We start from the raw sequence: 21836 nt of genomic DNA on the forward strand, positions 1-21836 counted from the left end.
CAGTCACTTTCCATCACATTGCCCAGTTTCATCTCCTCTGTCACTTTCATCACAACTGGAAGTTTTCTTTATTTGGTTATTGTCTGTCTCCCTTTCTAGAATATAACTTTCATGGGAGCAAGGACACTGTCCTGTATTATTCACTGTGTACCCCAAGCTCATAGTCAATAGTACACAGTAGGTGCTCAATAAATGCTTTTTGAAGGTATGGCAGACTGGGGTCACCCATCCCATTGCTGACCCATTACCACTCAGAGCTAGTCTTTCCCAAACATCCCTTTGACAATGACAGCTCAGGTTAGCCTAGGCTTGAGTTATGGGTTGTCAAGCAGCCTTGCAGTGAACTCCCTGCCCACGGGCCTGAAGACCTCTCCAAAAAGGGATGGGTGGGACAGGAGGATGGAATTTTGAGTATCTTTTTTTTTTTTTTTTTTTGGATCCAATGACTAGTATAGGTCAGGACCTGAGGAAGCACTCTGATTGACTGCACAAGAATGGGACACTCCTGTCCCATTTACTACATCACACTAAAGACATCGTGTTCTTTCCTCCTAGCTGCTGTGCGGAAAAACGGCCTGCATACTGTGCCCACGGAGATGCAATTTATTGCCGGCACAGAAGAGTGAGTTCCTGGTGAAATTCACAGAGGAGCCAGTGCTTGATCCAAGGAGATGATGAACAAGAATTCAACGCTCCAAGCAATCCTCCGCCTACCCCCCAGTTTTTCTCCAAATGACCTAATGCCCAAGTTTCCACCATTTATAGCTTTGGCTCCAGGCTCCTTGAAAAAAGCAAATGTGGGAAGGACAGGGGAGCACATTAAATCCCTAAAGGTCTGCTGAGGTGCAGGGTCTAGAAGGAGGGACCAGAAGAACAGGAGGCACAAGCCACACGACAGTCGTGGAGGAGAGGGTGTACCAGGCCAAGCGGCTCCAAAGACAAAAATATCCTGAGACACCCTTCGCACTTGTGTGACTTGAGAAGTATCTTGACACTGACAGCACATTTAGTCTTTGGTGTCTTTTGTATATGGCAGTGTGGATAAGATCTGGGTGCTTAGAACCATGCAGACCTGGCTTTGAAGCCTGGCTTTGCCGCTTACCGGCTCTGTGATTTGGACAAGTCACTTAACCTCTCTGAACCTCAGTTAGTTTCACTTACCAACTGGACATGATATCAGAACCCACCTTATAGGGCTGTTTTGATATTAAATGAGAACATGTAGCTAAAGCAGGTTTCTGGGCCTTCCATGTACGGATGGTAATGCTTGTTGTTAATGGCATTGTTATCTCGATTTAATGGTGATGAAACAAACAGCAGGAAGTAAAGTGACTTGCTCAAGGCATTGCTGGGCATCGGTCAGGTCTGTTTCATTCATTCAACAAATTTTATAGAGAGCTTACGATGAGCCAGGTACTGTCAGGGATACAGCAACAAACAGAAAAAAAAACCCTGCCCTTGCGGAGAAACAAATACACAGTAAAATCCATAGTGTGTCAGAAGGTTGGTGAGTGCTATGCAGGAGAGCAAAGCAGGAAAGCAGGCTAGGGATGGGGTTGGGGTAAAGGGCAGTTTTTAAATGTGTGGTCAGGGAAGGCCTCACTAAGGAAGTCATTCTTGAGCAAACGGCTGTGGGAGGTGAAGGATCTGTGGGAACAGGGTTCTCAGCAGAAGGACCAGCAGGTGCAAAAGTCCTGAGAGTTCAAAGCAGCCAGGAAGCCAGTGTGGCTGGACCTGGGGGTCAGAGAGATTGCTTGTGTGGCAGGATGATAATGGTAGGGGGCAGAGCATGTGGGACCTCATCGGCCATTGAGGTAGCTTTGACTTTGAATGAGATGGGAGCTGGTGGAGGGTTCTAGCAGAGGAGGGACCTGATTTTACCTGAGTTTATCTTATCCCATGGCCTGCGCTCCTTCCTGGCACCTTGTTTGGGGGCTTTGAGTCCAGCTTTGAGATATGGGTTCTATAGTTGGCCCAGCTACTCACTACCATGCAACCTGGGAACCACCTGCCCATGCAGAGCTTGTACTGAGTCTTTTGGAAAAGAGCTGATCCCCACTCTCTGGAACTCCGTGTCCACTGGATGCAGTCCCCAGCCCCACTCCGGGCCTCCGTTTCCCATCCAAACGAGGGAGGGAGTGAATGAGACGAGCGTGAGGGCCCTTCCCCTCTCTCATTCTCCTGTGAGGCTCAGTCTGGTTGGGGCCCCAGGTCTGAGGGAGGCCACAGATTCCTGACCAGGCCTCTCACCCTGAAAAGTCAGGCCAAGGCATCTGTCTCCAGCTGCTTCCAGCCGTTGTCTTCCTTTCAGACCCAGATCACATCCCCACTGCCCTCTGGGGAAGGGGCCCCTCATGTTAGTAATTAAGGCCTGAAGATATTTGAACTATCTTTCATTCTTTAAAAGAAATTGATTTGTTACGCAGGGACAATTCTTAGTTTTATTCGCTTATAAACATTTTATAATTGCACAAGTAAAAAGAAAAAAAACTCTTAAACAAAAAGAAAAATGTGCTCAGTATCTCACTCCCGAAGATAGATTAGAACAGTTAAGTAAATACGATTCTAGACTGTTTCTTGATCTCTCTATATATACATAAGTGCATTTCTGTATTTAAAAAAATTGATCACGCTACATATGCCACTTTATAACGCATCATCTCACTTAATGGAGTGTAGTGGACATCTTTTCACCTCAATAAATTTGTGTCAACATCATTATCTTTTAACCATATAATTAACAATTCTTAATTTTATTTTTTCCCCAAACTCCTCAACTATACCAGGAAAATAACCCAGATAGTACAAATAAAAACTAAACTAGGGAAAAAATCCATAATTCCGTCCCCAAGAAAGGCACCAAAACAACTTTGTGTATACCATTCTAGACTTTTATTAATATTCATATATTCATGAAATATGTGCATATTTTTAAAATAAAAAACTAAGTAGTGCTGTTTCCTACCTTTCACTTTATATAATGGACATCTTCCTTTTAATAAACACCCATCTACATCACCATTTTTAATAGCTGCGTTGGTATTCCATCCAGAAAGAGGATCATCTTTTTTAGCCAATCCCTTTTTGATGGATGTTTAGGTTGTTTTCCATTTAAATTATATTTAATACCAATTATTACTTTAGGACAACTTCTTAGAGTAGAACACTTAAGCTGAAGGGTTGCACATTTTTAGAGGTTTTTGGAGCCTGTGCCAATTGCCTTCTGGAAAGTTCACTTAGCTCTCCCGTCCTGGGCAGTGTGTTTCCCCATAAGGCCAGGAATTCTGAGTGTCTTCTGAATGGCTTCTCTTTGGATTTGTTTAAAGCAAAGACTGTCCTGAGGAGGCGGAGGCTCCAACGGATCTCCAGGCTAACTCTAAGAAGGAGGAGGAATATCGCAGGAACATCTGGAAGGGCTTCCTCATCTCCATCCCCTACTCGGCCAGCATCGGGGGCACCGCCACCCTCACGGGCACGGCCCCCAACCTCATCCTGCTTGGCCAGCTCAAGAGGTAAAAGCCAGCGCCCCACCCACTCCCCAGCACTGGGGTTTCTTTTCCTTCTATTCTTCTCCTCCTCCTTCATCCAACATTCAGGGGTGTCTGTTGAATGTCTTCTATTGGCCAGGCTCCGGGGACCCAGCGATGCACAAACCCCAGCAAAGTCCTTACTCTGGGGCACTTCCATTCTGGTGGGAGAGACAAGCAATACAGGAAAAAGCGAAGGAATATATAATATGTTGGTGTGACAAGTTATGAAATAAAGCAGGATAATGGAGTAGAGGTGACAGGAGTGATGCTGTTTTATGTAGGTTGGTCATGGTTGTGTGATCTCTCTGATATGGTGACATTTGAGCAGAGACCTAGAAGTGAGGGGATGAACTCTGTGGACACAGGAGGGAAGAGCAACCCAGACAGAGGCAATAGCTTGTACAAAGGTGGGACTGTCCTGGGGAACAGCACAAAGCCCAGCCAGGCTGGGGTTCAGAAGGGGATAAGGTAAGAAGAGGCCAGACTAAGGCAACAACTGTAAGGACGCGGCTCTTCCTAAAAGTGAGATGGGGAGTCAGAGGAGAGCTGAGAGCCGAGGGGTGACACGATATGACATCTCCTTCTAAAACCAACCCCAGTGGGAGGTGTTGGTGTGTGGCTGTGATGTGCCGTGAGAAGCTTTGCAACCAGCCACACGGGCCAGCAGTGGAGCGGATTCTGCCAAGAAGTGAAATCTCCCCATCGCTGAAACTGTTCGAGCAGAGGCTGGGTGGCCGTCTGTCAGGGCATGAGAATCAGAGAAGGATTCGACAAGGTGGCTTGTCGTTGATTCCATTATTCCAAACCTCTTAGTCTGAAGATTTAAAAACTCCTTAGAATCCTTCAAGATTCTAAGTATTTTCAGATTCCAGGATTCTGAGAGGTGGGGTTTCTAAGATTTCATTGCAGTGGAGATGCATTTAATCTATGATTGTAAGTATTTGACAAACAAACAGCAACAAAACTATTTGATATTCAACATGGCCACATGTGCTGGCCAGCTTCTTTATCTGGTATTCAGCCAAAGAATCAAGGACTTACTGGGATGATGGAGGGAAAGCTGGTTCGGTTGGTCCTCCTGAGAGCGGGCTTGGTGTACATAAATCAGTACTATACTTGCGGGTAGTCAAAGTAATTTTCATGAGAAAACTTAAGTACGCCCATGTCTTACCTCATGAACCAATTTTAAAACCTTAACCCTGCACCATATTCTCAGGTTCTCAAATCCTTTGATTTTAAGAGTATGATGAAAAACAGTGATTCTCAGCCATGGGTGAAAAAAATATGCTTGGACCTCAGTTGCAGAGATTCTGATTCAGGAGGTAGCAGTATTTCCCCAATTGATTTCAGCCCACTGCAAACCTTCGATGTCTTTTCGTCTCCATTCTTTGAGCAAGACTTGGCTGTGAGACTGGAAAACCAGAAGCCGAGATGGCCCTGCTTCAGATGTAGGGACGATCCGGGCTGACCCTTTAGTCTCCTCCCTTAGCAGGAAGTGCTGGCAAAAGGGCAGTTGACTGGGAGGACAAAGCAGAGTCTTGGGTATTAGTTCTTGCTGGAGCACATCCCCAGGGCTGGACAGGAAAGACGTGGACTCTGGGGGCCTCAGGGGCTGGTCCTGAGTTGGGGGTTGGGGAGAATGGGAGGGCATTTGCTATCAGAGGGTTTTTAGGCTGCCTGTCTGCTCTGATGTGAGCAAGCCTTTGTTCCGACTTGAAAAGAAATTAGGGGGAAAATGCTGGAGCTGTAAGTAGAAGTATCAAACATGAAGGATTTTGAGTAAAGTGCACGCAAACTACATGCAAATCATATACAACATTTAATTGCACAAGCTAGGACCTCCTGGTCAGGAAGGAGGGTATTTGAAAGGAATATGGGGTTAATATGGGGTTCTGAATCCCCATCGGGGAACCTGGGGAGACAGGGAAATGGCTGCCCTGAATGTTCTCCTTGGCCTTTGCTCCCCAAATACATTTTATGAGTTTATTCTGATCATGCACGATATAGACACATTATAGAACACTCAGAAAATACAGAAAAAAAAATTTGAACGACGTTCAATCCCACTGTTAATATTTAGCATACTTCCTTTAGTTTTCGTCTGTAAGTATATGTGCATCCACCGGCATGGCTGACCCCGGCGGGCTCTCACCTCCCTCTTTTCTCCAGTTTCTTCCCACAGTGCGACGTGGTGAATTTCGGCTCCTGGTTCGTCTTCGCCTTCCCTCTTATGCTGATGTTCCTGTTGGTGGGCTGGCTCTGGATCTCCTTCCTGTATGGAGGGATAACCCTGAGGTACCCTGGTGTTTCACCTGAGCTTTGCGGCGGGATGAACCGTGCTCAGTAGCGAGTGGCCGTCCTAAGTTGTTACGGTTTCATGTCAGATGTGGCGCCTGTAGTCCTCCTCGCCTCCCAGGGATGTGGGGATTACAGGTGCTGTGGGAACTCGCCTGCTAAGCCCAGGCCCTCAGTGAATGTCGCTCACCATCAATAATTACTAACAGTGTTGTTACTTAAGTAAGGTACACACTCATATCAGAGGAGCAGGTGTGTAGCGTTTCCCATTTCACAGGACCTCAGTACAGGAGAGAGTCTGGGGGGTCATGAGGACAAGGTATCAAATAACATTGACTCAGACAGTGAGAAAAATATTCCTTTATCGACTCATGTAGAATCGATCTGCTTATGCTGGAGAGAAAGTCTCAGTAGGGTGAGGAAAAACTTTAACTCTCTAACCTTTCCAAATTAGCCTTTTAAAAAAGAAAGAACAAGCCTCAGGCCCAGAGACTAAAGGCAGCAGTGGTATCTAGCCATTTTGCTTTGCTTTCATGTCTTTATTTTTGTGAGTACTCTTTTTTTTTTTTTTTTTTTGCGGTACACGGGCCTCTCACTGTTGTGGCCTCTCCTGTTGCGGAGCACAGGCTCTGGACGCATAGGCTCAGCGGCCATGGCTCACGGGCCCAGCCGCTCCGCGGCATGAGGGATCTTCCTGGACCGGGGCACGAACCCGTGTCCCCTGCATTGGCAGGCGGACTCTCAACCACTGCGCCACCAGGGAAGCCCTGTGGGTACTTTCTATGTATGACAAGTGATTCTTGTTTTCTACGTATGGGAGCGATAGAAAGTTTTCCATTTAAATACATTTCTTTAATTAAAATGCTGAGTCTAGTTGGAGGAAAATGTTAAGGAAACACGAGCCCCGTGGTATGTGGCTATACGAACGTTTGTGAAAGTAGGTTATGAATGCCTGGAGTTTGGGGAATACTAAAATAGGAGCTGCAGCTCAGGGCTGGGGTAGCAGGCATTTCATAAAGTCATTCTCTGACTCAGTCCCCTCACCTCTCTGGGCCTTAATTTTTCTCATCTGTAAAATGGGACCAGTAAGAGCTACTCTGGATCAAAGAGATGTGAAAACACCTTGAGAATAGAAAGGCTCTGATCGTGGTGTTCCTTGATCCCTCAGAGCAGAAACTCAGGGTTCAAAGCCCAGCTTAGCCGAGAGAAGCCCAGACATTGGACTCAGATAAACCAGAGTTCACATCATGGTTCTGCATGACCTTGAGCAACTCTGTCACCTCCCTGAGCCTTTAGTTCTTTAATTTCTTCACTTGTAGATGGGGGATAATAATGAGCTACACCTAAAATAAAGTCTAAATGAGGGAGAGTGCGAAAACTGCCCAGTGCTGAGCCTGAAACAGAGCCCCTTTCTCCTGTCTGCCTGTTCCTTGGACATCTGCAATACTTGGTCTCGGAGGAGGCTGTGATGAAGGAAATGCAGGTGGAGGGAAGCCCAGTGAGAGAGGTGTTTCTGGCTGGGTAGCAGGAAAGCTTCCGGCCAATCCCATGACACCACCTTCCTTCAGCAAGTATCCACCGAGCATCTGCTACGTGCCTGATGCTGTCACACAGGTGCTGAGGATGCAGCCCCTGGGCAAGGCTGAGGCACTCCTGCCCTTGGGGAGCTTGCAGTCTAGGTCGGGGGAGACAGACAGTGAACAACTAATCAAAGCAGAAATACCAGTCATGATTAGTGCTGGGAGGGAAATGGATGGTGAGATCTGATGGTGCACGCTAGAGGGCTCTCACCTTACTGGGAGGGCAGGAGAGCTTCCTTGGGAAAGTGCGTTTGGAGCAGGAATAGGAAGAGTGAATAGATTAACTCAGTAAAGGGGAGAAGGAGATAGGGGTGATGAAGAGCATTCCGGGCAGATAGAGCAATGAGTGCAAAGGCCCCCAGGCCAGAGGTAGCAAGGGGTCTTCTGCAAATGAAAAAAGGTTAAAGGGACTGAGTTCAGGGTGTGAGGGAGATTTGTGGGCCATGAGGCAAAATGATCAACTGGGCATGATTTTACCTCCCCCCACCTCACCCCGACCCAGGGACTTTTGGCAACGTCTGGAGACATTTTGCTTGTCACAGCCAAGGAAGTACTCCTGGGGTCCATGGGGTAGAGGCCGGAGGTGCTGCGAAACATTCTACAACATACAAGTCAACCCCCTACACCAAAGAATTATCCCACCTCACAACAAAGAATGATCCTGCCCCAATATCGTCAAGAGCTCCAAGACTGAGAAACCCTGGGTTCGATCACTGAGGGCCTTGTGGGACATGGATCTTCACAAGAAAGAACCATTGTGAGTTTTTTAAAAAGCATTTATTTTTTTAATTTGGATAAGCAACACATACACACAGTTCAAAAATCAAAAACAATACAAAGAGGCATGCAGTGAGAGTTCCTCCAGCCATGCCTTCATTACCCAGTCACCCAATACATCCCTCCCAAACAGGCATCCACTTTTATTGGTTTCTCGGGTAATCTTCCAGAGTTTCCATAAGCAAATACAAGCAGATACTATATATTTTCTGGTGACTGGTCTCCCTGACAGATACCATTTTGTATAGTAACAGGTATTTTTGTAAGGTAGATTTCCATAGGAGGGATTTCTTTTTTTTTTTTTAATTAATTAATTAATTTATTTTTGGCTGCATTGGGTCTTTGTTGCTGAGCGCGGGCTTTCCCCTAGTTGCATCGACCAGGGGCTACTCTTCGTTGCGGTGCGTGGGCTTCTCATTGGGGTGGCTTCTCTTGTTGCGGAGCACGGGCTCTAGGTGTGTGAGCTTCAGTAGTGTGGCACGCGGGTTCAGTAGTTGTGGCTCACGGGCTCTAGAGCGCAGGCTCAGTAGTTGTGGCGCACAGGCTTAGCTGCTCCGCGACTTGTGGGATCTTCCCAGACCAGGGCTCAAACCCATGTCCCCTGCATTGGCAGGCGGATTCTCAACCACTGTGCCACCAGGGAAGCCCCATAGGAGGGATTTCTGGCTCAGAGAATAAACACTTTATTTTAATAGATATTGTCCAGTCGTTCTCCATAGGAATTGCACTAATTTGTTCCCCCATTTACAATGTATGAGAGTGTCTGTTTCCATGCAGCAAAGTGGATTTTTGCCAATCTGATAAGAGAAAAATAATTTGCGTTTATTTTAGAAGCAATTTTGAGAAACTTTTCATATTGAGGAGCAATATGAAAACTTTTCATATATTCATGGGAGACCCTGGTATTTCCTTTCCTGTGAATTGTTAAACTGTGTGTTTATATCTTTTGTACATTTAAAAAATTGATTGTTGGTCTTGGTTTTATTGATTTCGAGTACTCTTTCTATATTGAAAGATTAGTGCTTATTTTGAGTATGAGTTGCAAATATTTTTTCCTGATTTTTTACTTTGATTATAGTGCTTTCTTCCATGCAGAATTTTTTAGAAACATTTTATGTAGATGAATTTATCAATCTTTTCTTATGTGTCTTCTGAATTTTCAATTACAGTTAGAAAGGTCTTTCCATTATAGGAGTTATAAAAGAATAATCCCATGTTTTCTTCTAGTATTTTAATATTTTTTATGTTTAAATTTTTTATCTATTTGGAGCTTATCCTTAGGGTGCAGTGTAAGGATCCAACCTTGGGGTACAGGTTTGGATCCAACTTTTTTTTGTTGTTCCAGATGGCCATCCAGTTGTCCTGATACCATTTACTGACACACAAACGTTTTTAATTTTAGTGAAGTCAATTTATCTATTTTTGGTTGCTTGTGCTTTTCGTATCACGTCTAAGAAATATTTGCCTAATCTGAAGCCATGAAAATTTACCCTTATGTTTTCTTCGAAAAAATGTTACAGGTCTAGCTCTTCTCCTATTTAGGTCTTTGATCCATTTTGAGTTAAATTTTGTATGTGGTATGAGGTAGGGGTCCATGCTCATCTTTTTGCATGTGGCTATCCAGTTGTCTTAACACCATTTGATGAAAGACTATTCTTTCCCCATTGAATGGTGTTGGTACCCTTATCAAAAATCAATTGACCATAGAAATGTGGGTTTATTTCTGGACTCTCAGTTTGATTCCATTGATCTGTATGTCTAACATCAATGACTGAACAGATCATCTTTTCTACACCAAGCTGGGATACCAACTTTATCATAGATTGAATCCCCATTTATGGTTTTGTCTATTTCTGGACTTTCTATTTTATTTCCTTGGTTTATCTGTTTATTCATGAGTCTGTTTGACCCCCTAAAGGATTTTAAGCCTGGAAGCCATATGATCAGATTCACATTTTTAGAAGACTATCCAGGCTATAGGTGGGCAGAACAGATTTTAGAAAGGGAACATAGAGGCAGGCCGACCACTCAGCAGGCTGTTGCAGAGTCTCCAAAACAGAGATAGTGAGACCTGGCCAGATGGTGGTGGGGTAGATGAGACGCCAGTTAGACTGCAGTGGCCACTCCTAACCTCCCCACTTTCTGTTTCAGGGGCTGGAGGAAGAAGAAATCTGAGATCAGAAGTGATGCAGAAAGTAGGGCTCGAGCCATGATTCAGGAGGAATTCCAGAACCTGGGGCCCATCAAGTACGTGGCACAGGGGTTCTCAGGGTGGGGAGAGAGCCAGGTACTAGACTTTCAAGACAGCTACCTCTTGACTTAATCCCTGACCCCCTTGGAGACTGAGTCCCAAGGGGATTTCAGGACCAACGGCCTGGGAGCCTAGAGATGGAGGGTAGGGAGATGACTTACACAGTGAGCTCTTGCCCTGTCGCTGGGGTAGATACCCTGAGGACCAGTAAGCCTCTCAGGTTGAACTTGGAGGGGGAACCTGTCACCTTCCTGCCTAATGCACACTTTCCTTCCTGGTTCATGGAATACCGGATGCTGCCTTGCGTGGCTTCCAGAAGCTTGTTTCGTGCATATTTCTCATGTAGTGAAAATAACTAAGAGTTAGCAGGCCTTCACACAAGGTCTGACTCTGCCACTAATTTTTTGTGTAGCCTTGGGCAAGGCACTAACCCTCTCTGGGCCCTGCTCCCTGATGTGTGAAATGGGCACATTGGGTAGATATTTGCTGCAACATTTAGGGATTCTCTCTTTCTGCCTCTGTCTACCGCTCTCTCCATGTCTGTCCCTCTCTGTGTCTGTCCCCCTCTGTATGTATGACTGTTCCTCTCTCTTTGCCTACCTCTCTGTTTCTGTCAGTTTCCTTTCTCTCTGCTTTTCTGACTCTGTCTCTGTTTCACTTCTTTCTCTCTCTGGATTGTCCCTAGGACTATGGGAAATTCCCAGCGGGAGTGATATGAATGGTTTGTGGGGAGGGGTGCCTGATGCTCAGGAAGGATCCTAGGGCAGCATGGGAGCCCCAGGAAAGGAATCACTTACACCTGGGACACCACTCCCCTCACTCTCGGGACCACCTGGGGAGTGAACTACTTCCAGCTTTCAGAGGTAGGGCCTGGCCCAGTCACACCAAGTGGGCCCCTGCCTGAGGGCTTCCTGTGCTGTGGTCCAGCCACAGCCCACGGTCACAATGGTGTCTGCATCTCTGTGCCACAGGTTTGCCGAACAGGCCGTGTTCATCCTTTTCTGCATATTCGCCATCCTCCTCTTCTCCCGGGACCCGAAGTTCATCCCTGGCTGGGCCAGCCTCTTCACCCCTGGGTGAGACTCTGGGGACCCATGGGATGGAGTCCAACAGGGAAGACTCGGGGCTGGGCCGCCGGAGCTGAGGAGGCAGTGTAGCTGGGGAGAACTGGGCTAGGTTTCCACCTCTCATCCCATGTAATTATTAACAGTTCCTTCTTTTGCCCTCAAAAGTGTTTAGGTTTGGATGATAAAACATTTAGCGTCTCCTGTGTTAAGAGCTTTGCCTTTGGAATCAGACAGAACTGGGTTCGAATGCCAGCTCCGCCACTTACAAACTGTGCAACCCTGAACACGTCATTCATTCATTCATTCACTCAAACAACTTTTATCGAGCACCTATTTTTTGTTAAACATTATGCCAGCAGCTGGGGACAGAGATAAAAACAAATAGACAACAAAATAACTGCAAATTGTAATGAGTGCTGTGAAAGAAGGAGTGAGAGGGTTATACTCTCAAAGAATGGACTGGGGGGCATTGACTTTGGATAGGTTCTGGAAAGAACCAAAGTTTAGGAAGAGTAAAAATTAGAGACACACTGGGAATATCTACTAAAAGCCTGAGGTGGAAATCAACATTTGAAGAACTGAAAGAAGCCCAGTGTAACCAGAGCCTGGTGGGAGGGAGGCAAATTGGCAGACATGTGACTGGAAGGGCAGGTGAGGACCAGACCATGAAGGGTCTTGTTGGATATGCTAAGAGTTTTGGTCTTGTTTTTTTTTTTTTTTTTTTTTTTAATGGGAGATCAGTAGCAAGCTATTGGAGGGTTTTAAGGTACTTAATCTCTCTGTGCCTCAGCGTTCTCATCTGTAAAATGGTATTGTAAATAGTCCAATTCTCATTGAATTGTTCTAAGGAGCAGTGAGCTAATACATGTCAAGTGATTAGACTGGCACCTAGAAAGAGCTCAATCACATGTTAGCTGTATTTATTAGGGAATGGATAGTGGGGGCAAAATATAGGTGGGGAGAACAGTTAGGAGCTATAGCACCACCTAGATGACCCCAGCGGTCGTCAAACCAAGGCTCATGGACCAAATCTGGTCCACCGCTTGTTTTTGAATTTTTTTTAATGTTTTTAAGTGGCTAGGGGAAACATTTTGTGGCACATGAACATTATATGAAATTCAAATTTCAGTATCTACAAATAAAGTTTTATTGGAACACAGCCACACCTATTCATTTACGTATTGTCTGTGGCTGTTTTCGTATTGTGTGCCCTTTATAGGAGATGTTTACTGAACCCTGGTTGAGGATGAAAGCTTCGATGGCTTGAATGAAAGTGGAGGCAATGGAGATGGAGCAGACAAGATATATTTCAAAGTTGGAAATGATAGGACTTGCTACTGGGTGGGATTTGGGGGCATGAGGGAAAGGAGTACCTGCATAGGTGGGTAGTTGGAGAATAACATTTCTTTAGGGGGTTGGGGGTGGCTTATCAACAATTCCATTTTGCAGTTGCTTTAGACGTGTCAAGTCTAGAATGCCTTTCAAATACTGCAAAGGGTAGTTGGATGCGCAAGCCTGAAGCTCAGAGGAGTCAGGTTGAAGATATAAATCCGGGGGTCACCATATAAATTTCCAATTTAAATCCCTAGGAATGATGGGCTCAGCCAGGGAAAGCATATAGGAGCGTAGAGAAGACTCTGAGGAACCCCAACGTTTAGGAGCTGGGTAGAGAATGATCCCATTAGAGAAAATGGAGAAGAAGCAGTCCGCGAGGTAGGGGGAAAACACTGGAGCAACGGACTAGCGCAGGTCAAGAGAGGGGAGTGTTTAAGGAAAGAGTGAGTGGGCAAATGTGTCAAATTCTGGTGTGAGTTAGAACACGATTAGATGGAAGATACGTCCTCTGGATTTGGTGAGCTCTGATGATTTTGATCGGCACCATCCAATAGAGACGTTATGTGAACCACAAATGTGATTTTAAGTTTTTTAGCAGTCACATAAAAAAGTAAAAAAAAACCAAACATGAAATTAATTTGAATAATGTATTTTATTTAACACTATATCATTTCAATATGTAATCCATATAATAAATTATTGTTGAGCTAGTTTACGTCATTTTTTCCACACTAAATCTTCAAAATCTGATGTGTGTTTTACACTTGCCACATTTAGTCTTGTCACATTTCAAGTGTCCAATAGACACATGTGGCTCATGGTGACCATACTGGATAGAGCAGCCCTACACACTTCACCCTCTGAGCCTCACACTCCCCCCACCCCTGGTAAAATGGGGGATACACGTTCCAATTTCATGAGGGTTCTTAAGAGGAAGAAACAATATAATATCATGGAGCCAAAAGAAGTGGCTCTTATTACCATTCTTTTATTTTTCCAAAATGTAGGTACTTTGGGTTTTTTTTCAAATGAAATCTGGTGTTATAAACATTCCAACAATAGTGAAAGTCACTTAGAACCTCAGTCTGCAGTTCTGATGTATGTCTTTTTTCTGACTTAAAAAATGCCTGTCTGGGAACTGTTCTACATCTTGATCGCATTGGTGGTTATAGGACCGTATACATTAGTCAAAACTCATTGAACTATATCCTTAAAATGGGTGCATTTTATGGCATGTTAATTATACCTCAATACAACTAATTTTAAAACACATGCAAACTCACTAAAAAGAAGCCTAGCAAACACAAGAATTTTTTAAACAGAAATGTGATTACAGTAAACATAGTATTTGTTGTTTTTTTTAACTTTTTATTGTATTTTGGAGTAGAGTTGATTAACAATGTTGTGATAGTTTCAGGTGTACAGCAAAGTGATTCAGTTATACATATACATGAAACATAGTATTTGTGATCCGCTTTTTTCTTTGTTGTTTAGCTACAAAATTATGCTCATTTATAAAAAACTCAAACAATGCTAAATTGAAAAAGTAAAAGTTAGTTTTCCTTCATTCCCCAGAGATTATCACAATTAACAGTTTGGTGTATAACATTTCAGATACACACACACAACCCGTATTAATATATACACACATACATATATGTTTACATATAACAAAAAATTGGAAAATACAATAATACGATCATAGACAACCTGCTATTTCTGACCCACTTCATTCTTTTTAAACAGTGCATTGTAGTCTATAGAATGGGCGCATCTTAATTTAACCAATTAAATCCTTTTTGGATCGTGTCCAATACTGCAGATAAAAACTTGCTTTTTTTTTTAATTTACAAGGTAACTTGGTTGTATTTCCATGTCAAATGTAACAATTGATAATATCTTTTATCCTTTTTTTGAACAGCTGAGGGGTATTTCATTATATATATCGTAATACACAATGTATTTAAACATGTCCCTACTAAAAATCCTCCATTTTTTTCTAATCTTATCAATAATGAACATCCCGGTACATAATCTGTGTACAAGAGCCCAATTATTTCCTGAGGATAAATTCCTAGAGGTACAACAGCTGGATTAAGGGGTATTCACATGTAAAGTTTTGAAATGTATTGCCAGCATGTGTTTCTCAACATCCTCATTAGATATTATCACCCTCTTCACGTTTTGCCTGTCTGTTAGCATGTGTTTTGATCTGTATTTCTCTATTACAGTGATATTGACCATCTTTTCCAGTTTCTTGGCTGTTTGAATACTCTTAGTCCCAAATATGTGGGCTGAAGGCCCTTTTGTTGGCACTTGGCTCTGTGCCTCATTGAACTTGGAGCCAGATATATCTGAGTTCAAGGCCATCTCCTCTACAGACTATGGTCTGGCCCTGAGCAAGTTGCTATTGCTCTTTGAGCCTCAGATTCCTCATCTGAAATGGAAGATGCCTGCCCTCAAGGGCTGTTTCTGAGACTTCTGTGGGCTTAACGTCTCCATAGGACATGTTGTGGATCCTTGGAAGGTGGTAGTGAGGTTTTGAGGGGCTATGAGGTGGGCTCCATCTGAGCTCTGCTGGTGTGAATGGGCTGCCTCACCATGTACTAAGCTGCCCATCCCAGGAGGAATGCAAGCAGGAGCTGAACAAATACATACAGGACTGTTACAGGAGCCCCGGTTATGGTGACGCATGGGGGTACCATAGACCCCAACCTTCTGTGGCTCTCAGATTCTCCCCTCTTTGATCAAGTCCCTCTTCCTAGGATCCTTGAAATGGGAGGATAAACATTTGTTTGGCTCAAGCAGAGTCTAAATGCCCCAGGGAGCAGTGGATAAAGAGCTTCTGCATCCATGGGTGGTTGCATCCCTGCTGATTGCAGTGCAGAACAGAATCCGGTGGCCTCCGACAGTGTTCCCTTCACGGTGGGCCTAATTCCCGTCGACAAATCCTCATTTGCAAATCTGCCAAACCTTGGCCTGCTGAGATGCCCAGGGTCACATGCTCTGGGGCCTTGTCATTGTAGGTTTATTTCTGATGCTGTCACTGGCGTGTCCATTGTCACCATCTTGTTCTTCTTCCCGTCCCAAAAGCCATCTCTCAAGTGGTGGTTTGACTTTAAAGGTAAGGTGGGCAAGGCTGGGGTGTCGGTGGCCTGGAGCGTGGTAATCAGTGGCCTGAAGGTGGACTGACAGCCCTATTGTACGAATCACGCGGTGCTGCTTCTTCCCTTGCCCTGTCTGAGCATTTACCACGTCTGGGTACTCAGTGCTGCCAGAGGTGACAGTCCAGGGCAGGGATTAGCAATTATAGTCCATGGGCCAAATCCAGCTGGCTGGCTGTGCTTATACCGCCTGTGAGCTAAGAATAATGGCTTTCACATTCTTAAAATGGTTGAAAAGAATCAAAAGAAAAATATTTCATGACTCGTGAACGTGGCATGAAATTCAAATTTGTGTCCACAAAGTGTTTTTAATTTCTTCAATAAGAGGTTTGCGGACATCTATTAATATTTTCTTTAGTCATATAAGTACCTATACAGTAGCCTCGACTTTGCCCAGAAAAACTCTGGGCCCAAAGCAGGAGTTGCAAGTCAGTTGCCTAAGGGCCCGGAGATGAAAACCTCAAGCTGGGTTTAAATGGATAGCAAGTGGTGGGGGAACTGAGGCAAAACTGGCTCTAGGCATTCAAATTCAGCCTCAGGGAATCACTGAGCCCTCCACGCCAACCTGCCTGTAGGCTGGCCTTCAGATCACCAATCTGTGACCCCACCGGAATTCCAGCCGGTGTCTGCAGAAGAAGGTGCCAACGCCTGCCACCTGTGACAGAGGCTGTGACTGGCCCATCTCCATCTGGGGCAGTGGGATGAGCTCTGGACCAGGAGTCAGGAACTAGGAGGTCATAATCCAACTATCTTCTACTGTTGGAAAAAAATAGCGTATTACACAGGACAGCTCCGGTTTCCAGGAGGAGTGGGGTTTTGTGTGTGTGCAGTGCGGCGTACAGACCAGTAGGGAGCCGATTTCCCAGGGGCGCACAGACTGTAGCAGAGCTGGACCTCGAGGAGGCTTAGGCTGTGGCCCCTGAGGCTCTGCCACTGAACGGGATTCAGTTTTTCTCTTCCTCTCTGCTTCTCTGTCTGTGGCCAGCCAGCTTTCCTCACCATCCACTCTCGGTATCATTTCTTGGTCTGTTCAGAGTTTCTACTGCTTCTGAGTTGTGGCATCTCGGTGGCTTCTGCTTCATCCGAGTTCCCGCTTCATTGTAACTTCTGTTCCCTTGTGGGGTAGTGCCCTTTCCCTCACAGTACCTAATCCCACTGCTCCGGCTACTTCCTGCCTCCTGTTTCTGTCTCTCGAAGCATGGAGTCCCACACACCTTCTGCTTCCTCGTAGCAGCTACTCTCTTAAAGGCTTTGCTCCGTCTCCGGGTGTGTCTGCTCCCTCCAGCCACTGCCCCCTCACAGTACCTTTTTCCTCACACGTTCTGCTTCCTCGGAACTCAGCCCGCTCACGGCCTCCATATCACCCGGCCCTCTCTCTCTGTCCGCTCTCGCATCTTCAGTTATCACTTCTCTTCACCGAGTTGTCTCTCTACTTCCTACTGATGCTTCTGAGTCAGAAACTGCTTGGTCCAGCTTGTTCTTATAAAAGCAGATCGCTTCCTACTGTGTCACCTCGTGGCCTCATAGTTTCCTGGCCAGCCTGTGGCCTGGCTGCTCTAGATCAGGTGCCCAGCCATGGTTCTGTCACCTGCAGGTGGGCTCATAAGGCCCAGAGCTTCCTCTCAGCTGGGACTGTGGGGAGGGCACTATGGCATACATGTGCGGAATCCCAGCTCTGTTACGAATTTGCTGGGTGACCTTGAGAAAGTTCCTGTACCCTCTGGGCCTTGCTTTCCCAGTTAGGAAGTGAGTGGGGCCCTTAGTCACTTTTCACCCCTGGCTTTAGCAGTTCTCTAGGACATGTCCAAACGCAAACGCCACATAACATTTTTGTGTGCCGCTGATTGGATGCAGGAGAATGTGTTTGGTGAAACTTGGCCCTCCCTGTCCATCTCTCCTTTCACATTTTTGAAACAGAGGACAGTTTCTGTATTACAAGGAAAACAGCAGCAGAGGATGATGGTAATTGGCAAGACCTTCAGTGTCAGAGCCTGGTGGGATCTGTGGAAAACAGCCAAGCCAACGTCCAAATAAAGGGAGCAGCTGTTACTCAGTCTCCCTGACTGTCCCCGTGTAGGAAAGCACGACTAGTTTTGCCAGATTTGCTGATTTTTTAAGAGAAGCAAAGAATCTGGAATTTATGAAATCTCCCTGATTTTAAACTTTGGCAGCTAACGCTGGAAAACGAATACTATGTGGGCCCATCCAGTAGTGTTAAAACACATCTCTAGGTTGGATCCGGCCCATGGAGTGTAGCATCCTGCCTCAGCTGAGGGTTCTTTAAACTGGAGTTTTCAGTGTTGCCCAGTGGGTGGGGAGAGGGAATTCCACCCACACTGCCCATCCTTCGGCAACCAGTGGGCCCGTGCAGACTTGGCCGAAATGATGCTTTCTAGTACTCAACACCCATGTCTTACAGGCAGCCTTAGAGAGTGGTCAGTCAGTTTCCGTGGAGAGAAAGTGACTTGATCAAGGTCACACAGCTAGTTAAAAAGAGACAGGAGGTGGAACCCAGACATCCAAGCCAACCTTGATTTTCTTATCTTACCCACTGTCTTCCATTCTTCTATGGATCTGAGTTGCACTTGCAACTCCCTTTATGGTCACTCAGCAAGTATTGATGCCCTGCCTACTATGTGCCAGGCACTGTGCTTGTGGTTGACGATGATGATGATGACGACGATGTTGATGATGATGATGACGATGTTGATGATGATGATGATGTTGATGATGATGACGATGTTGTTGATGATGACAACGATGTTGATGATGATGACGATGTTGTTGATGATGATGATGACGATGTTGATGATGACGATGTTGATGATGATGACGATGTTGTTGATGATGACGACAATGTTGATGATGATGACGATGTTGTTGATGATGATGATGACAATGATGTGGATGGTGATGACAATGATGTGGATGGTGATGTGGACGGTGAGGAGGAGGAAGAGGAGGTGGAGGGTGTCGTTGAGGAGGAGGAGGAAGATGGCTACCATGTGGATGATGACAGCTTCCATTTCCTCTTTGCCCAAAAAGCTCTTCCTCCAGATATCTCCAGAGAAGCCTTCTCTGACTACACCATCTATTAAAAGCACCCCTCCTTTGTCACTCTGTCCCTTTCCTGTATTTTCTTTTTCTTCATAGCACATACAGTGTCCCAACATTATACATTTATTGATTTATCACCTGCCTCACTTATTGGAATATAAGTTTTCCAGTGGGCGGGGTTTTCTCTGTTTTCACCACTCCCATATCCGCAGTGTCTAGAAGAGTGCTTGACACATGGTAGGTCCCCAATATACACTTGTTAAATAAATGACCGAGGACGTGCTCTGGGCCACATCCTGGGCTGAGCCCTTTGCATACATGGGCCCGTGTCATCTTCCCAGCTGGTCTCTGAGAAGGTACTGCTGCTCCCTTTCGCAGATAAGGACACTGAGCCTCAGAGAGGCAGAGCCACTAGCCCAAGTCACATAGCCGAACGGCAGAGCCAGGATTGAATTCTTTCTAGTTCAACCTCAAAGCCTGTGCTTTCAGCTCCTGCTCTAGAAGGCAGCTGGCATAACGTGGAAGTGAGAAATTTAGACAGTTAGAGGCTGCTCGTATGAGAAATAGTGGCAAGGGCATGGTTGGATGGGAAAATAATAAAGGCAATAACAGCTAACGTTAATTGCCATTACCATATGGTGAGCAGTCTTATAAGCACTCACCACTTAACTCACTTCACCTGCATTATATTAAACTCATCTCAGGGCCTTCTGCCTCCCCTGTCCGGCCCTGAAAAGTGAGTCACTTTACTTTTTCAGACCTTGGCTGTCTCTTTAATGAAATGCTATTTTATTGCCTGAAGGCAGAGGGCTGGGCCTCCTGACATCTCCAGCTGCCTCTTCGAGTTCTGGGCTTAAATCATACATTGTGTTTGGCCCAAGAATCCCCTGGCGGTGTGTGACGTCAGAACCGCCTGGGTACACCCAAGGGCTGCAAATTATCTAGGGGAGGGCCTTTATTAAGTAGCTTTGATTGTCTTTATTATCCAATTATTAACTTTTGTTTTAGAAAACCACGGTGTACAATTTTGAAAAACACTGAAAAGGGGAAACAAAATATCAATGGGTACTAAACCAGGAACTGTCCTGACAGAGGGCGAACTGCTGTGAATGGGCCAGACCCATCCTCCTCCAGAGAGGCCGCTGGCAGCCCGCGGTGAAGAGTGCCAGTTCAGGAGTGCTTATTCGGCACCAGGCACTGGGCTGTGTGAGTTGAATATATTATTAGACAAGTACTTATGGAGTGACTTCCAGGTGTCAGTCAGGGACACTGGGATACGGCTGCAAACTCACCAGAAACGTCCCTCCACTCAAAGCTCCCTCGTTGCTTCATCAGTGCCCACGAGAACCCCCAGGTACGATTATTGTGTCGGGTATTGGCTGAGGATATGGGGGCTTAGAGGCAAGGTCACGTTTCAAGGGCACACAGGGAGCCAGGGTCCAGGAGGATGCTCTCAATGCAGGGATGACAAACTATAGCCCGTGGGCCAAATCGGGCTGCCACCCACTCTGTCAATAGAATTTCATGGAAACACTGCCACACCCACGTGTGTCCGTTTTGTCTGTGGCGCTTTCATGCTACTGTGGCAGCCTTGCTGCAACAGAGGCCTGCAAAGCCTAAATTAGTCACCCTCCAACTCGCTACAGAAGACATTTGCCGACCCCTTGTTCTAACTACTGCAGACGTGGCTGCTTCTGAAGAAATACAAATCATCCTGTACTCCCGTGGACCAAACATTCCCTTGGTTTCTATTCTCCTGCATTTCCTTCCTCTTTTCTCCCTCTCTGTACACCTTCAGTTACAAAGAGGGCCTTTTCTCTTGTAAATGAGAGTGAAAATAGTACTTACCCAGAGGGGCTTGTCACGAGATTTAAAGGACGTTCTGCGTGTGGACTGCCCAGTTCCAGAAGATTCTCAAGCTGCATTCTGAGTAGAGCAGACGCCCCAAATCAGACGCTGGAGCCAGATTGTGGCTTCCTGGAGACCCCTGAGTGTCCCCACCAAGATGGGGCTGCTGGGGCCGGTATCTCCTCCTCCGGCTGACTGTCCTGAATGTGTGTTGGGCCCCCTCCCTGCCCGGAGGGGAAGGGTGTCCCCTCCCAGGCTAAGTGTCTTCTCTCTGCCCAGCTCCCAACACAGAGACAGAGCCCTTGTTGACATGGAAGAAGGCTCAGGACACGGTGCCCTGGAACATCATCCTTCTCCTGGGAGGGGGCTTCGCCATGGCCAAAGGCTGTGAGGTAAGAGCAGCAGGCAGGCTGCAGGCTGGGGAGGTGAGTGCCGGTCCCGGGGCAGCCGCAGGTGCAAGAGCAGAGGCAGCAGACTACACGGGCCCCGCGGGCACCACAGATTCCCCATCTGCCACATGAGGGTCATCGTAGTTGACACCTCACAGCTCCCTGCTGTGCCTGGCGCTGCCCAGAAAGAGAGAAGAAAGGTACGATGTAGAATCTCAAGGAGCTTGCAGTGAGCATTACACTAGTACTACTACTAATATGACTAGAGGGTCCTGTGGGCACAGAGGAGTCACACCCTAGCAGGCTCACCCTGTACCAGGCACTGTTCAACGTGCTTTACACATATCTCATTTAAACTTCCCAGCAAGCCTATGAGATAGATGCCATCGTTATCCCCATTCTATAGATTAGGAAACTGAGGCACAGGGAGGTAAAGTAACTTGCCTGAAGCCACACAACTATGTACTCAGGATAAGAATCCAGGTAGTTTGGCTCTAGAGCCTATGCTCTTGACCGCTATGTTAGGTGTTGTGAATATTAATT

General features: G+C 45.9%; 1 protein-coding gene across 2 annotated transcripts in view; it reads left to right on the forward strand.

Annotated features, from left to right (window-relative positions):
* The window catches only part of SLC13A3 (solute carrier family 13 member 3), a 93595-nt gene that overhangs the window by 58203 nt on the left and 13556 nt on the right, over positions 1–21836 (forward strand). For both annotated transcript variants that reach the window (XM_033433853.2, XM_004272942.3), the window contains 7 exons: positions 556–622; positions 3327–3512; positions 5700–5825; positions 10334–10429; positions 11405–11509; positions 15862–15959; positions 21184–21296. In XM_033433853.2, the coding sequence (XP_033289744.2) occupies positions 556–622; positions 3327–3512; positions 5700–5825; positions 10334–10429; positions 11405–11509; positions 15862–15959; positions 21184–21296 (791 nt within the window). The remainder of the gene's footprint in view (positions 1–555; positions 623–3326; positions 3513–5699; positions 5826–10333; positions 10430–11404; positions 11510–15861; positions 15960–21183; positions 21297–21836) is intronic.

The sequence above is a fragment of the Orcinus orca genome, chromosome 16, assembly GCF_937001465.1.
Source record: "Orcinus orca chromosome 16, mOrcOrc1.1, whole genome shotgun sequence".
Taxonomy (NCBI): domain Eukaryota; kingdom Metazoa; phylum Chordata; class Mammalia; order Artiodactyla; family Delphinidae; genus Orcinus; species Orcinus orca.